This window comes from Strongylocentrotus purpuratus, unplaced genomic scaffold, assembly GCF_000002235.5.
Source record: "Strongylocentrotus purpuratus isolate Spur 01 unplaced genomic scaffold, Spur_5.0 spur5_scaffold_5, whole genome shotgun sequence".
Classification (NCBI taxonomy): domain Eukaryota; kingdom Metazoa; phylum Echinodermata; class Echinoidea; order Camarodonta; family Strongylocentrotidae; genus Strongylocentrotus; species Strongylocentrotus purpuratus.
Window position 1 is genome coordinate 7,170,469 of NW_022145611.1, and position 17,663 is coordinate 7,188,131.

Sequence of the window (17,663 nt, forward strand, 5' to 3'; positions counted from 1 at the left end):
AACTTGTTATTGATAACATTTTTATGAAACCGGGCCCTGGTATCTTTTGCCTACAATTAAAGTACTCTCAATTGCTCGCGAAATGTTCTTGTTCTTGTTTATACTTAAACATTTTGTTTCCAATGTTGTGCGCTAAGGATTAATTACCTATACGACTGTATTCGTGAAAAAGTGGAGGTTAATGAGGAAATTATTAACGTATGACACGGAACAAACGAGAGTTATTCATTTTTATTTTTGTTATTCAGTCCTCTTAAAAATACAGGGTAGTTCCTTCAGAGCTCTATAGGCAAGTGACAAAGTACATGGTAAAAATTACAACAACAAAAAATAACATATACACAGTACATGATACACAGTTCTTTACTACTCAATAAATTTGGTAGGTTAACACAAAACACGTTTTAGTTTGGAAAGACGACTTACTTAAAATTCAAGCTTGGTTGAAATGAGCCAAATAAAGCAATATCATATTATAATTATATTTATCAATTAAACAAAACAAGTTCACATAATATATACTTGCACGGATACGATAAAATCAAACAAAATTTAAAGCACATTAAAAGATTAGAAAATTTCAAGTCAGACTCAAGAGTTTAAAGAAAAGTGTGGCTAAAAAGAAAATGTCAGGTTTTAAAGTGGATTGCACACAATGGATAGTTTAACGAGACTAAAAGATAATATACAATAAAACGAGCAAAAGAACAAACACTCTGTCAGCCGTCGTTGAAAATAGTGAAATCAATCATATAATTATATACTTTTTTTTTTAAAGCAGTGTCGGGTTTTATTTTTGAAAACTTGCAAAGATGATGATAAGTGAGTAGGAAGCGGTAATTTATTGCACTGTGAACATGCAAAGTAAGAAAATAAGCTTTTAAAAAAAATCTGTTCGGGGTTTGGGTATAAATAATGAGCCATTGAGGGCATTATTATGCACTGTGCAGGACGTCTGGATACAAATGTATTTAAATACAAAGGAGTTTAACATTTTGTAAACGTTAACACAGCATTGGTGCTATACTCTTTCTTCAAAATATTGCCATTGAAATTTATGCATCAAAGTAGCACTCGATTAATCTTGCATATTTATTTTGACTTCTTTGTAATTTTGTCATATATAGTTTTTGTAAAGAGTGTTTGGGTCGGAAGCCCGATTGGCGGTCAGACAAAAGACGATGTTCGTTCAAATAGTGATACAGTAAGTGAGTGAACAGCTATTTCCAATATTTTAGAAACCGATGCCAAAAGTAAAATAGGTCTGAGGTTTGTTATTTGATTTGATCGTTTACTTTTAGCGATTGGAATAATCTTTTGGAATAGATCTTTTGGAAAGCGGCCGGTCTGCAAGGATCGGTTTAATAGCCAGGTTAAAGGCTGTGATATGACAGGAGCACCGAGTTTCAATAATCGAGGATTTTATTCATCCAACCAAATCGCTTTTGTACAATCAATATCACTTAACTTTTTCAGAACAAACTCAGAGTCAATGTTACCAAATTTAAAAGAAAAAGCTGTTTGTGACAAAGTTTCAAAGAGATTCGTATCATCATCCGCTATGTTTAAACTAGAAGCTATATCGCTGCCGACACTAGCAACTAAACATTTCATTGAATTTGTTAACTATAATATTTTTTATCAGAAATAACTTCTTGGTCAATAACAATATGCCTTTCTTCCTCAGACTTTTTACTTGGAAGTAAATCATTCATCACCTTCAAAGTTTTCCGAAAATCGTTGCTGGTTTCCGTAAGCTTAGTTCTATAATAAAACCTTTTCAATTTTGTATTCGAATTGTTCGCTTTGTTTCGAAAGCAAGTGTGTTTTCCCAGTGCTACTTCATGGTTTGGTTATATTGAACAGGTTGCTGAAGATTAGGTTGATAATTGGATTCCGGTATCTTAGCTTTAAGTTGGTCGAATTTCTTTTTGTTGAAGTTCCTCTTTCGGGCTAAAGCCAAGTATTCATCGTTAATCCACGGAGAACCATTCATCTTTTTCCTCACAGAAAATGTACGGAGCATGACTGTTTGTTACACTATTAACGACTAAAATTGTCGACATTGTCTTCTAAAGAGAAGACTGAATCCCAACCACTGGATGCAAGGTAATTTTGAAAGTCGTTTTTTCTTCAAGGACCTGATCGTTCTAAAAGAAGAGATTTGAGGAGTTAATGTTGTGACTATAATATATAAGTACACTCTAAAGAATGGTGGCTTAATCCAACTGATTGAACTCCAGCTTTCAATGGGCCAAGTGTGTTGGAAACACATATTAAATCTATTAAAGAGAAGGTTGAGTTCTGGGAAGAGGTGAAAAATAATTTGTGAGCATTACTCATTCTTATTATGCGAGTGTGGAAGAACATCAGTTAAGACATGTTCCCTCAAAAGCTTGGCTCTTCAAATGCCTTCATATTCTAAATATGCATGTAATATCGTAAAAATCGGGGGGCCGGATTTTTACGCCACGTGTTCGTGTAGTCCCATATACATCTTTCTGTGCAAGTGTTTGTAACTTTACCAAGACTTGGCCACATTTCTTATCATTTTGATGATTCCAGAACCTTGCAATACACACAATTCATATATGCTAGATGATCAACCTTTTAAGATCGATTCCACACCGTTTCTTTCACAATGCAATCGCATGACCAGAACTCAACTGCTGTTTGGAGTAATACGAGTTGGATGACTGGTTGAGTAAAGCCTAAAGACCTAGTAGTGTTTGAAAAGGGATTTGATGTAGGCATGTTAGGATTATGAAGTCCCCCGCTTATATGATTAGGTCCGAAAAGAGAGAGCTCGTTCTGAAACACATTCCAAGTTGTCAAAAAAGGTAAAACCACTATCTGGTTTTCTGTAAATAGTTCCTAACAGTAAAATATCGGACTTATTTATTGGCTTAATTTCAAGCAACATTAATTCAATATCATTAGTTTCCGGATCATTTCTTCTTACATAATTTATTTTTTCTTTGAAATAGCACGCAGCCCCTCCTCCACACGGATTGCGATCTTCTTTCAAACTTAAAACCCTCCATAGAAAGCATGTTACTCGAATATCTTCATCAATCCAAGTTTCAGAAAGTGATATTATATCATATGGATTATACACTTTAAAAGCTGCTCTAAATCTTTTTATTACGTAAACTTCGAACATTTCAGTGTGTAATTTTCATTCCTTTGTCGAGTGGGAAACAATATTGATCTTTGAAAGTGCGCTTCTTGATTAACACATAATTTAATTTATTACGCCTCATAGAACAGAATAATCATCCCTTCGAGGTTTCTATATTCCTGTCCTGTTTTCTGATGATGGCAGTAAAGTATTTACAGCGATAATCATGTAGCGACCATTTTTAAGTTTACAATACATAACACTGTCAAAAAGCCTATCCTCTTCACCAATAAAAAAAAAACTTCAATATAATATTAATGATTTAAATAATTGATCAAACAAATTATTGCGCTGAGCCGGCCGAATAATAATACACCTCACAACATTGATTCCATTCAGTTGTACTGTGATCAACTTGCATGCATGTTTTATGATAAACACTTAAAATCTAAACTTCACTATAACTTACCCTGCGCTTGAGTCTGCCCACTGCATGATAAAATGAGAAGAACTTTCAGAAGAATCACTTTCAACAAAATTCCCAATGTTTCCATGATTATTTTCTGATATTTTACACTTCAATTAGAATCACTGTCGACCCATACTCGACTTGTTATGACAGGGCAGTCATGTATTCTCTAACTGAATCCTGATTTAGAGAGCTGTGTCATTATATACCGCATGACGAAAATATTTGCTTTTTTTGTACTCCTAAAAGCGTGATTTTTTTCCCCTCTTCTTCCGAAGCCTGTTAAAAGCTGCTCGACGGCACAATCATCGCACTGGGCCGTGAAAGCTCCTATTGGATTTGTGCACTTAACCGTGGACAGTCAGGCGAAACTGTGAAAATAATACCTCAAAGGGAACTATACAAAGTGGCTCACCGAATTACCCATAAATCACATAATTATACCATTATACATAACAGTATATTCGGAGAACAAATCCTGTTTGGGAGAAAGAGACAGAGACAGAGATACAGAGAGAGAGAGAGAGAGAGAGAGAGAGAGAGAGAGAGAGAGGGGGGGAGGGGGTGGGGTGGGGTGGAGGTTAGATTGTAAGTGAATTGAAGTTCTCTAGTTTGAGATGGGTCGGTTTGCCTGTATTTCTCTCTCTCCCTTTTCCAACATCTCGATCACGAATGCAATTTTGACATAATTACATTTTTTGCACTCAATTATCTTTGTGAAGCCTATTTTGACACCACAATTCTGATTTTTAGAATGATCCCATCCTGCATGTTTTGGTTTTTCATCAATAAATTTGAATATTAATGCGGTATTTATTTCGGGCCCATGTACAGTGGAAGAGGCAGTGGGACTAAACACAACCTTTGAGGAGGAAATGAGAGAGTGGGGTGGATTGAAGAGAGAGAGAGAGAGAGAGAGAGAGAGAGAGAGAGAGAGAGAGAGAGAGGGAGAGAGAGCCAGAGAGAGAGAGGGAGAGAAAAAAGAGCTAGATAACAACAGTGAACCCTGCGTAATGACGCACATTCAACCAATGAGTCATTGTACTGGGGCGGCGGAGCGTCTTCCAAAGTGGGGGGGGGGGGGGGGGGGGGGAACCGATAAAAAAAAAAGGGTAGAAATATATGATCTTTGACGTTGATATATAACCCTACATTGTGATTATTACTTTATCAGGGATGATTTAATTTTGTTTTCTTTCTTTACAATGGTTCAAAGATTTGCTTAAAAGTACTTTGCAGTTGGGTATCGTGGTCTGAAGATTTATTGCTAGCGAAATTTGTAAAGTCGAATTCTGATGGGGTTTTAAGCACAATATCATCAGAGGCTGAAAAGGACCTTTACTAAGTTACGTACATGTAATTACATCAATTATAAATGTCATCAGAGTGAGCGAGCTTTGGGCGAAATTCGATAAAAGGTTGATCTTAGTCACTTTAAATTAGGGGCCCAAATTGTTATGGAGAAATTTAAGGAAAAGTTATTAGAAAATAGAAAAGACAAGTGGTGTCCAGAAAAAGGGGAGAACTTACTAGAGATGGTATAAGGGGCACTTTTCATACCTGAAAATGGGCACTCACCGGAAATTAAGAGGGGATACTTATGAGAATGGACAAGGGTCACTTGGCGATGGAAAAGTGACAGCCCTAACAGATTTACAAGGAAGTGAAACGGAGCTCTTATTACAAAGGAAAAAGGGCACTTGTCAAAGGAAAAGTCCTCTCAAATTTCAGGATTGCTATTATCAGGCATCAAGGGACACTTCTCGAACCTGAAATTGGGCACTCCCCAAAAATGATAAGTTGCACTTATTACAAAGAAAAAGGGGAACTTGTCGATGGAAAATCAACACCGATCAGATTTCACTAGGGGCATTTATCACTGAGATGAAAAGGGGTTTTTATTCAAAAAAAGAAAAGAGGCACTTTTCAGAGACGAAAAAGGCAGTTATTAGAAACAAAAATGGGGTGTATGTCAAAGTAAAAAGGGGCACCTCACAAATTTGAATAAGGGCAATTATCAGAAGTGGTAATTTGCACTTATAGGAATGTGGAACGGGCACTTATTAGAAAGGAAAGGGGCATTTATCTTAAAGGTAAAGACCAGTATTGGTAACGCCCCAATTTCAAAAAATGAAATGGAAGCTCTCATTACCAATCATGTGAAAGAATATGTTTTGACTAATACAATCATGATGATAAAAAATTTGCCGGGAAACCGCCTACTAATTCATATATTTGGTAAATTTATTTCTCTCATGGTCGTGTGAGAGAGATAGGGTAGTCCCATATACATCTTTCTGTGTATAGTGCTTGTAACTTTACGAAGAATGGGCCAAATTTCTTATCATTTTGATGATTCCAGAACCTTGCAGATGCTAGATGCTAGATGATCAACCTTTTCTGATCGATTCCACAACGTTTCTTTCACAATGCAATCGCATGACCATTACTGGTCTTTACCTTTAAGTAAAAAAAAGGGCACTATTGGGGTACTTAAAAAAGTGGAGGGGGCACTGTGCCCCGTGCCCCCACCCCAATCCCTGGAGCGCCGCCTCTGTTATTGTAATACTCAAAATTCCATTAGTTTAGAATTATAGGTTTGAAATATAGATCTATACCTTGAGTAGAAATTGAAGGAAGCGAAGGGTATAAAGTAGGTATACATTTCATTCCCTCTCTCTCTTCCCATAGCTATTGCAACCTTCAAGAATAAATACAATTGCAATACTATTTTCAAAAAAGTTTCTATGTCAAAATTAAAAATTAAAAGAATTAATACACATCTAATCTGAGTCATCGAAACCTGTCTTGCGTACAGTACATCGTTAAATTATTCTCTCAGTGAGCCTATAAATCGTCAAATGAAAAAAAAAAAAAACATAAGTTGAACACAAAATGATTAGGTCTGATTTTCTTGGTTATAATAATTGCAGTTTTTTTTTTTTTACTCTTCGTGTAAAATAGTATCATTAAAACATAATTGATTACAAATTTCAAAAAGAAAATAAAAGAGGGGAGAAAGATGAAGAGAAACTGAGAGAGACTTCCATGAATGATGGAAGCTATTTAATATAACGAACATTGTCCTTTACCAATTCACAAGAAAAAGCAAACCAAGAACGAAATTGCTTTTACGAAGATTTTCCAGAGCGCCATCTACAGCTAGCTCAGATGAACATATTGCATTGAAGAGATTTTGACCATATTTTTATGTGCAAAATCATGTGACAACAACATCAGTGATATTCTGCTGGTCCGAAGTTGGCACTTATGGAGAAGTAACCATGGCTTCTGTAAAGGTTGCTGTAAGAGTACGGCCTATAAATGCAAGGTGAGTGAGCTGAGTTAGACATTACGATGATAATTTTATATTTTAAAATGACATTATTTATCAGATATCATGCGAATACCGGCGCGATCGCGACTGGTCCAGCTGAATTGCTTTACCGGCTGTGCAAGGTCACGCCAGGCCGTTCGCACTGGCTACGTGATCCGTGGCCGCCCCGCTGAAGATGGCGATGGGCGCCTATGTGCTGGTGTTTTAAGTGTACTGATATGATGTTACACCATTATCCAATGATTTTGCGCATACAAATTGTGTATGAATTAGCAATAATGCAAAACTCATAAAATTGCCAATACTATGGTTAAGCAATAAGTGATCTTAGATTTTGGAAGAATCTGAAATGGCGATCGCTCAGTTGGGGAAAAATGAGAGAGTCTATTTTGGAAGAATCTGAAATACCGATCGCTCAGTTGGGGAAAATTGAGAAAGTCTGACTCTTAGGCTGAGTAAAATCGACTTAACCCAGACTCTACCTCCTGTTTTGTTATATATTTGTATTGCCAATCGTTGGATGTGAAATAAAAGAAAGTCTGACGAGAGGACATGTGATGCAATTACAACTTTTAATGAACCTCATAGTACTCGTAGAGTGCATGGACAAGTTGAATTTGTATGGAAAAAAAATTGTTTTAAAATTGACTTAATAATTGTAATATAACTTGAGTGACGTGAACAAATGTCAAATAACAAAATAACTCTCTCCCTCTCTCTCTCATTTACCAAAAAGTCTAGCAAAATAGTAGCATTATTGTCTACTTGGCCTAGGTCCCAAAATATGAACAAATCCATATTCTTTGAACCGTTTGATAATTGCTATTCAACGACAGTGCAGAATCAGGAATCAAAACAGTTTGCAAATGATTCATGATTGTGCCGAAAATATGAATTTCATACCAAATTACTTGGGCAGGAACAGTAGTATTTATAGCCATAAACATTTGGACTCTGAATAAGATTTAAAGATGAAGTTGAGTTCTGGTCATGCGATTGCATTGTGAAAGAAACGGTGTGGAACCGACCAGAAAAGGTTGATCATCTAGCATATAAGAATTTGTGTGTATTGCAAGGTTCTGGAATCATCAAAATGATAAGAAATTTGGCCAAGTCTTGGTAAAGTTACAAACACTTGCACAGAAAGATGTATATGGGACTACACGAACACGTGGCGTAAAAAGCCGGCCCCCGATTTTTACGATGTTACATGCATATTTAGAATATGAAGGCATTTGAAGAGCCATACTTTTCAGGGAACATGTCTTAACTGATGTTCTTCCACATTTGCATAATAAGAATGAGTAATGCTCACAAATTATTTTTCACCTCTTCCCAGAACTCAACCTTCTCTTTAATCTGGTACTTTGATTTTTTCCCTTGCCATTACTAGACCTCAATTATTTATAAAGTTTAAATAGATCTAGATCTAAATGTCTTTATTTATTTTCTCACCTTAATTTTTTCTCTCTCTACATTTCTTGACAATTACAGGGAAATCAATCTTGGATCATCATGTATCATTTCTATGGAGGATAAAAAGACCAGTATCACAAATCTAAAGGTAAATTTGCAGTCTGATGAATAGACCTGGGGCTGGTTTCTCAAACCAGTTACAACACCAAGTTTCTGGACATCCCCTTCAAATGTGTGCTAATTGTACAACATTTGTTCCAGTGTGACTGGTTCACAAATAAAGGATTGTGATAGTTTTGTTAAACTGGCCCCTTTTTACTAATTACTTTTCATTCATGGATGTTTTGAAGCAGAAAGGCTAGTTCATTTTCATGTTATATGTGACAGGAATTGGGACGGGTTCACAAACTCAGGCTTATAAAGACAGTTTTGAGAAAGTGGTCCCTGTTTACTAATTCATTTCTATTTACGGATGTTTCTTCCAAGAGCCAATTCTCTTCAGTTCTTTTGTTGTTATGTGCAACATGAAGTATATGGATAGAATCTGCACTTTGCATGCAGACATTGTTGCTATGTTGGACCAGCTGGGCTTGACTCAATCTGAAAATTTGTGGTGCTCTGTTTGAGAAGTCTAGTTATATTACCTTGTTTATTCAAACCAGCTTTTTTGTGTAAAAATTGAAATTAATACTTCAAACAAGATTTCCTTTTTTTAAAGTGCTCTTCAAAATAATTTTTTTTTTATACAACGCTTTGCGTCCTTCTTATTTTATTTATTCATTTACATTCTAGGTGTGTAAGGTTGGAATAATTCAATCTCTCACCACTCACACTCACCAGACAATATCATGTATAATTCGTGAAAAGAAAATTGGTATGGGCTATTGTATGTTTTCTCTGTAATCTATGCCAAATTATTATATATTAGGGTCAGGAATATAATATATGTATGGGTCTGGTGTGTCCTTCTGTCCATATCAAAGTAGATGAATCTATTATCTATACCTACTTTGCAACCAATTAATTTCAATGAATACTGGAAAATCTAAATGAATTGATTAATGCATTGTTTGCCAAGGTTATTCAGTCTAAAGATGAAGTCTTCAAAGAGAAGAAATGTACAGCAGTTCAATTTGCCATTGCACAACAAAATACAGGAGACCATGTTTAAAAATAGAACTTGACATTACACAGTTCACTATGCTGTGAAATTTTGCAGTGAGGCCTAGTTGGTTAAAAATCATAAATATTGATTTATTATAGACTTTGTACACATTTATGACATCCTAGTTGCCAAGAGGTGATATGAAAATGTCAGACACCACCATACAAGTATGAGTAGTCAAATTTTATTAGCCATTAATACTGAACTTACCTGGGATATAAATATATTGGTGCTTGGATGTTTTTATCTTGAAATAATCATACTGTGTTCAGTGTGTTGTTTGTTGTGGATCAACAGTCAATGATTTTCACACAGATATACAGGACCCTGGCCTTGTATGTAAATAGATATTGCATATACTAAGTATGAAAATGCAAACTGAATGGAAACTATGACAGCTATGATTGAAAAGGCATTTGCTTTTTTAATGCTGCACTGTTTGCCAAATGCCAATTACTTTCAAATTCCATGTATCAAATGTAGGATGGATGGAAAGCAGACTAGATATGAAGTTACATTTTAATTGGACGAAGTGTAACTTTGCTACGAGTGCTAGACTATAATTGGTGTATAAAAGTCCAAAGGGTGTGGTGATAAGGAGTCTCCACCCATGGCCATATAGATGTACTTGTACAATGTTTTTTGTTAATGCATGAATAGGATGTTATGTGGAGTGTATAGATTTGCATTAAAAAGAATTCTTGATCATTTAATAACAATCATAATAGTAGTGGGTTCTTGTATATACAATGTAGTGCTCATGTTTGTCAGATGTGACACTCCTGTGCTCCACCATTATTACTCTTGCAATACATGTAACTTGGCTGATATTATGTCGCTCCAGCATTTCAAGGAATTAATTCCTGTCAGGTACCCATTTACCTCACCACGGTGGGACTCGAACCGTGAACCATGTGATTCACAGTCCAGTGATATATCTACCAGACCACAACACAATTAACAATTATCTTTTAATTTGACTGTTGGAATCAGCAAAATATGCCACTTACAATGAACTCTTCAAATCTGACACTACATGTACATGTACAACTGTAGATACATGTAGGTATTTGAAGCCTCATCAGTGAAAAAAGGTCTAGTGGTATTTAAATTTTAAAACTTGGGACAACTTTAAAGGCAATCTTTCTCCTGTAACACAATCTATAATAATAATACGCTAAGGCTCCGCGGGGGGCGCGACGTCTCGGCGAGCCTTTGTATTCTATTGTTTTTTAATGAGATCGCCGACCCAAGTTGGTGCGGCTATCTCCTCCTGAACCCTTCCCTCGGGGTACCGGTGACCGGTGCCATCGTCCGCGGGAGAGTCTACTCTAGCGAATTGGCTATACTCCGCCCGAGGTCCTCCTCCGTGTCGACGTCCAGGGCGAAAACAGACGCGACATGCATAATGCAGGATATGCGTGACGACAGAGATACCTCATGGATATTCAACATGACATCGGTAGACACACGACCGATGACTATCCACTCACATTAAGTTGCGTATTAAATGCTCTATGCAAAGGGCGGGATTACCGAGAGTAAAGCATCTTTCTATAGGATGTGCTTTGTTGTAGCTAGAATGTGCCTTGCATACATGTAGTAGCTGCACAAGAGATACACGGGGCTTCCCGTCGACGTCCAAACTTAGAGACCTATTTCCATCATGATTGCCCCGATTTTTATATAGTTTTCGTGAATGGAGGTATGATATCAAAGCTTATTTTGTGATTATTACGGCCATGTATACTCAATTTTGATTATCATTTTCTAAAGGAAAGTTTTGACAAGAAAACCATTGGACTGACAATTCAGTCGCAAGCTAACTTCAGTCACCACACATCACAGTGCAGTAACTCCAGGAATCTCCAACACCGGCACCGGGCACCGCAGGCGTCCGAGGCCTGCGGCGCCGGTGTTCGAGCTTCATGGAGTGGCGCTGGAGTGTTATGTGTGTGAGTACAGCTGAGCTGAGCTCGAGTCGAAGAGATTTGACACTTTGAAATTGTTATCTGTTGGTTTGCATCATTATTGCCGCGATTTCAATATAGTTTCGTGAATAGATTTACGAAACCTGAGCTTAGAATTAGTAAAAGTATTACTAATGTCTACGTTTTTAAACGACTGTCTGATTTTCTTGTGAAAATTTTACTTTGAAAAATAATTATCGAAATTTATGGTCAGAAATAATCACAATCTAGGGTCTATTATGTTACAGTTCTTGCATCAAATCAATGCATGAAAACTTAGTTATTGAACTAGAAAAATGTTTTTTTTTTAAATAGACAATTATGAAGAAGGAAACCTGAAACCCTGAGTTGAGTGTATATTTGTTTCATGGGGCCATAAACCCCCAAAAGCTCGGGGGTTACGTTCTTCAAAGTTGGGGGGGGGGGGGGGAGATCAGATCGCAGCGAGTTGAGTGTATATACAATATAGGCGTGGGGTCCACGGGTTTCAAGGGGCCATAAACCCCCGAAAGCTCGGGGGTTTTAGGCGTTTAATTAGGGTCAGATGAGCATATTTTTAATACTTTATTTGTGACACTTGCGGGTCACTAATTGGCTTGGGGTCAATACGTAGAGTTGCGTAGTGTTGCTACCAACTACGCTGGCCTACGTTACTATATGCTGAGGGACAGAAAGGGGTACGCAAGATGAACGAAAACAAGTCAACATGTTTAATTTTTTTTCGCGTACTTTCAGCGTAGAAACTTGACGCAGAAAGTACGCCTTTTTACGCAACACTATGCTACCCTACGCCAGATCGTCAAAGCAGTAAAAGCTTTCCACACAGTAAGCAACCATATAAGCAAACCTGTACTCCAGCCTACGCATAACCTACGCAGGGACTATTTTCCCATTAATACGCAGCCTAATTTCTGCGTAGTCGGTACGCCACACTACGGAACTCTACGCAGTTCCAGTGGCTTAAAGAATAACTACCGGTACAGTTGGATCGTTTTTTTAATTTTTTTTATATAAGGCCAAATTTTAAAAAAAACATGTTTAGCGTCCTGTTTTTTCTGAAAAATGGGAGGGAGGAGGCCTTTTTTTTTTTTTTTCTTCTTTCAAAATGGCTGCTCCGTACATTTTCCCTGACATTCAGGCTTTTTTTCAAGATGGCAGCCGACAATTTTTTTTTTTCTTTTTAAGATCAGAAATACATTTTAGCAGTGCTTTTCATGTTTTTTTTCTTTAAAAAAAAAAAAAAAATCAAAAAAAAAATTCAAAAAAAAAAAAAAAAAAATAGGAGAGGCGGCCCCCAGAAAGGAAGCGGGTGGGGACGCTGTTTTTTTTCTATCAAAAAATTCAACAAAAAAAAAAAATTCAAAAAAAATTTAAAAAAATAAAAAAATAGGAGGCGGCCCCCAAAAAGGAAGCGGGCGGGGAAGCTGTTTAAAAAAAAAAAAAAAAAAAAAAAATAGGAGGCGGCCCCCAAAAAGGAAGCGGGCGGGGACGCTAAACATGTATATTTTTTTAATGGCCTGAATGGCAAATAACGTTCTTGGTGGTTTTGATTTAGACATTCTCTATATATCTATTTACACCCCCGCCCCCTCTAGAATCCCGCGGATTTCCGCGGGTCCTGCTAGTTACAATTATAATATTATAATTCATAATCTTAATTTGTTTTTCGGATCTCTAAATTACCTGCTATTTGAACAGAGTATAGCATAGTGTATCTCACATTTTAGTCGATAAACATTTAAATTGCTATGTTTAACATTATTTGGATGGAGTAGAGTGCATTTTACATTTTAAATTGATATGTACTTGATACTTCAAACATACATCTCTGCAGTGAAGGCTACTTCAATCAAGGCCTATACCTGTACATACACATTTACTAGACAAGACTATGCCTATACACTGTCACCATTTTAATCTCATTTCCCTGTATTGGCCCCAAGATTATCATAATTTTACAACTCTCGGTATTAAACAGTGTTTCTGTTGTATTGAAAATGCCATCTAACCATAAAATAGTAATAAATCTTGTGGGAACTGGGAAACGATATGCTGGGTCTGCAGTCTTGTGTATCCAGCTGAAACAAAGGTGGGCGGATCAGCCAGTAATAACAGTCACCCCCATTGATTTCTCCTTCATTCACTATGTCACAATGCAAACTATGCCAACTATTCAATTACATTGTATGTATCAATGGTGGTCATAAATTATGATGCTATTGCAACGTGGAGTGCTAATAGTAATTTGGTGTAAGAAAATGAAAGATAAATTGAATATTTGATATTTATTTACTCTAGCAACCAATTTGCATCATGTATGTGTGATAATGTTAATTTCGTATTTGCAGAAGCCCACGTATGACCCACAGCCCCACACCCTAAATATGTAGGCATTTACCTTTAAAAAGTCAACAATATTTAATGTTGTTAGCAATTAGACACCTACATGTACCATGGATTTGTTTGTATTCATAACAGTCTAATTAGTTACTAAGGAAACCAGAACAAAATGAAATATGCGACACTGTTATTTTGCCATGTACAGTGTACCATATATGTACACAGTGCAATTTCATTGAAGAATGTCATTTTTTACCCTGGTCCTGTATGTAAAATGAATGAAATCTCATTTCCTGTCAATATGCAAAACTCTTCAAAATAATGAACACTTGGATCTTGCATCCAAGAATTTACCCAGGCTTGATTTTGATAGCAAATGAGTTACTCTCTATTAGCATCACCATTGGACAGAGAAAATTGAAAACCCACATTTTTTGCACAAGGGATGGGCTGGATATTACTTTCTGCCGGGGACAGAATGAAAAAGATGTCTTTGTCTGTCATACTTGAAGCCAGAGGTCATGGATGAAGAGTTTGAACTTGATCTACCAAACCCCATTTTATATTTTTAGGGTATAATCCAGTCTTTTGTTTGCTGGCTTCAGAGGTCAGAAGCTGTGCACAGTTAGTAGGGAAAACACAAAAGGCTTCTTAGCGCATAGCCACAAGATTAGGGATGGCTTAAAGCTTTGTCTTTTGTGATGTATTATCAGATTGCAGTTTATGATCTAAATGTACTTGAACAAGCTGTTATATTACATAATAGTCAGTAGGGGTAGGTGTAATGATTTACGGGCCTGAACTTAGTATAAGGTTACATTGACCTGCCTACTTTTACAACTTTTACGTACATTATTTAAAGACATACTGTGTACATGTACAGAATATACATTGTTTGTAGGCCTATATTGTTGCATTACAGTTATTGCTGTGACACACATACAATTGCATAACATAATACAGTGTACTGATAGGCCTACAGGTCGAACATAATACAAAATTATGATGTCACTAAAATCAGGGATCGTAATCGAGGAAAGAGAGATGGACTTTATTAAGACAGTAAATGTAGTCATTCATAATATGAATGCTTATTTTATAGGTCTTCCAGGAACTTTTCTAGCTATGACTGCGAAATACACTGTACATATAGTTGCCGCAGTGGAAAAAATGCTCGAGAGCAGTGAGCGATGTACATGTACATGTAGCTCTTGTTAGCTCCAATGAGCTCTGTTAGAAGAAAAGAAAACACAAGTAAATATTTTACAACTGTTCTGCGAAAAGCACCCTTTTCTAAGAACAAAACCTGTAAACAGAAAAGAATTATTTAAACTGAGTTGCGGAATACTGAGCTCTGAGCAGAGATAATAAAAATGGAGAATCCATCATTTATCCATGCATCCGGTATTGCAGATATTCTGTGCCAAGTTCTCAGCATGTTTCTTCATGAAGTCATGGCATGTCTCTGTGGTATTCGGGTTACATAAAAGTGCAAGTGGTTTCCTGACCAAAGCCAACCTTCTAACCGGTGACGCACTAGCTCACTCACTTGATGAATGTATCGTCTGTTAAGAGCCAGAAGGGCGTTAAATCTATGCAGATAGGCATCAGATATTTGTTCTTCCAGCTCTCGGCAGACTTTGATTACAAATAATGTAAAACAATATGCTTTGAGTTTTTAATAAATAATAATTACCTGGTACCCCCTCAGGCCCCTCCCCTATTTGTGAACCGTATAGTGACAGTATGATCGGATGTAAATATTCAACAACAAACAGTTGACAACATATCAAAGAAATGCACATTCATAAATACATGTAGTGTTAGATGTAGTTATTGTTGTCATGTAGGGAAAACCTCTTTCTCTCTCTCTCTCTCTCTCTCTCTCTCTCTCTCTCTCTCTCTCTCAAGCTCTCTTGTCTTGAAAAAAGAATACATTTGTAGTGTTTGCAGGAGTTGTGATCAATTAAAAAATAATGATCTGTTTGCACACTAAAGACTAAAAGAGCATATTCATTCATTGTTTGTCGAGGATTTTAATTGACTAGAATTTTCTAATGACCTCTAGATACACACCATTCAGTAGTACAGGTGAAATTCATCCCTGTGTTTGTGTAGAATTTAATTGGCTTGAATTCTTCCTTAGGTTTGTATTGACCAAGGCTGTCCATTGATGACCATGCCATTGATTGTTCATAACCTCTGTAAGTTGACCTTATTCAGGACATAATGAAAGACCATATACATATATGCATATGGTAGATCTGTGTTTCGTGGACAGATGATATTGGCGCAACTACTGTATCTCCACCATGTGTTATTGTTATTGGTCTGTCATATGCCTGTGATATTAGATAAGGATCTGAGTTGTATAGCCCTTCAATAGGTGTAAGTACCGAGATCATGAGATTGGAAATCGTAGAGTCTCTGGCTCAATTCCTACATGTACCTACATGTAGTATCTGCATGGAGGAGTTGTGTTTTAACAGCAAGTAAAATATTACTACAAGTAACATTTGAGAGGATAAAGAAATACAAGACCTACATGTAGCAGTGTAAAATAATGTGACTGACAGTGACTTACACTAATTTAACATTGAACAGTTTGGCTATTAGTGTTTGAGTTTATAAATAACTCATATTTTCTAAAGCCAGGCTTGTTAGCTTGCTAAAGACACATCTTCCATGATGTAATGAAAGCGAAAGTGATAGAATAATATAATCTTAACAAACCTCAAAACAGAAAGCAAAGAGCATAGATGATAATGGAATACAATGGAATACATTTAGTAGAGTGAATTTGATCATGGTTTGGGTAGTATAATTATATCCATGATTTGATTAATAAGCATCTGAATTATCTGGCCCTTTCATTATTTTCTAGTTGTTCTGGGTGTCAACTACTATGAAAAGTCAAAGTAAATTCATTGCCTACACATGTACTTGGAAGTATAAAAGTAGAACATATTTTTCTAGAACTCAAGTACAATACTTTGAATGTACAATCGTAGCAGTGTCTGACAGTCTGATTATCATAGCAGGAAATGTACCCCACACCATGCACTTATCACCCCTTATGATGCATGCAGTGACATCACAATGCTAGATATAATATCAGCTAATATTACTGACAGAGACCCAGTGTCATCATTTCCTCTCCCTTCACCAAAGGCTTGGAGATGGGATGACACTAAAAACAGGTACATGTACCTTCATGTTGTAACACATACAATGTACATTGAATGATAGTACTTTCATAAAAGAAGGATAAGATGTTTTACTGGGTATTGGTTATTATTATTGCTATCAATCAAATTGACATCTTCATTGAGAAAACCTTGTACCTCTCCCATTTGATCTGTACAAAGAGTTTCTGCAGTATATACATGTACATGTATATATCTTCTGATATTTTCTGTCTCATTGTGAATGCTTGCCAAATATCTGCCCCCCCCCCCCCCATATTAGAAAAAGAAGTGGAACCACTGCAAACATACTGCTCTGAAATTGATGGTATCTGAGCCTGCAGCCCGACCAGGGATATGTAGCTTGATCCCATTGAGGATCTATGGTGGCTTCAGAGAGTGGAGAAGTACTTCCTTGCTGGATATCAGTGACAGATCACGGAGAATTACTGTGATAGCTCCAGACATCCTTCCTTCCTTCCTCAAACTCGCATTTCAAGAAGAAATCATGTGTCTGTAGAGTGTAGTCGGAGGAATGGCTTAGATCTGGAGTTCTTGTGTTTATATCATTTGCAAAGAGCCAGAAAAGCATTAAAGGTAATGCAAAGTTTTGGGAAATTTTGAAAATTGGATGGATAGCAATTCTTTAACATTTTGATA

The 17,663-nt window shown here is 36.6% G+C and overlaps 2 protein-coding genes across 3 annotated transcripts in view; one reads left to right on the forward strand and one right to left on the reverse strand.

Annotated features, from left to right (window-relative positions):
• Positions 1-3,875, reverse strand: part of LOC576524 (hyalin) — a 28,259-nt gene extending 24,384 nt beyond the window's left edge. Inside the window, exon 1 of the mRNA XM_776824.5 lies at positions 3,591-3,875. Within this exon, the coding sequence (XP_781917.4) occupies positions 3,591-3,675 (85 nt within the window). The 5' untranslated portion in view covers positions 3,676-3,875. The remainder of the gene's footprint in view (positions 1-3,590) is intronic.
• Positions 3,876-6,773: 2,898 nt separating this feature from the next.
• Positions 6,774-17,663, forward strand: part of LOC584987 (kinesin-like protein KIF16B) — a 53,099-nt gene continuing 42,209 nt past the window's right edge. The window contains exons 1-2 of one of the 2 annotated variants that reach the window (XM_030998587.1): positions 6,774-6,921; positions 8,422-8,491. In XM_030998587.1, the coding sequence (XP_030854447.1) occupies positions 6,875-6,921; positions 8,422-8,491 (117 nt within the window). In that variant the 5' untranslated portion in view covers positions 6,774-6,874. The remainder of the gene's footprint in view (positions 6,922-8,421; positions 8,492-17,663) is intronic. The other variant, XM_030998588.1, reaches the window with a different exon arrangement.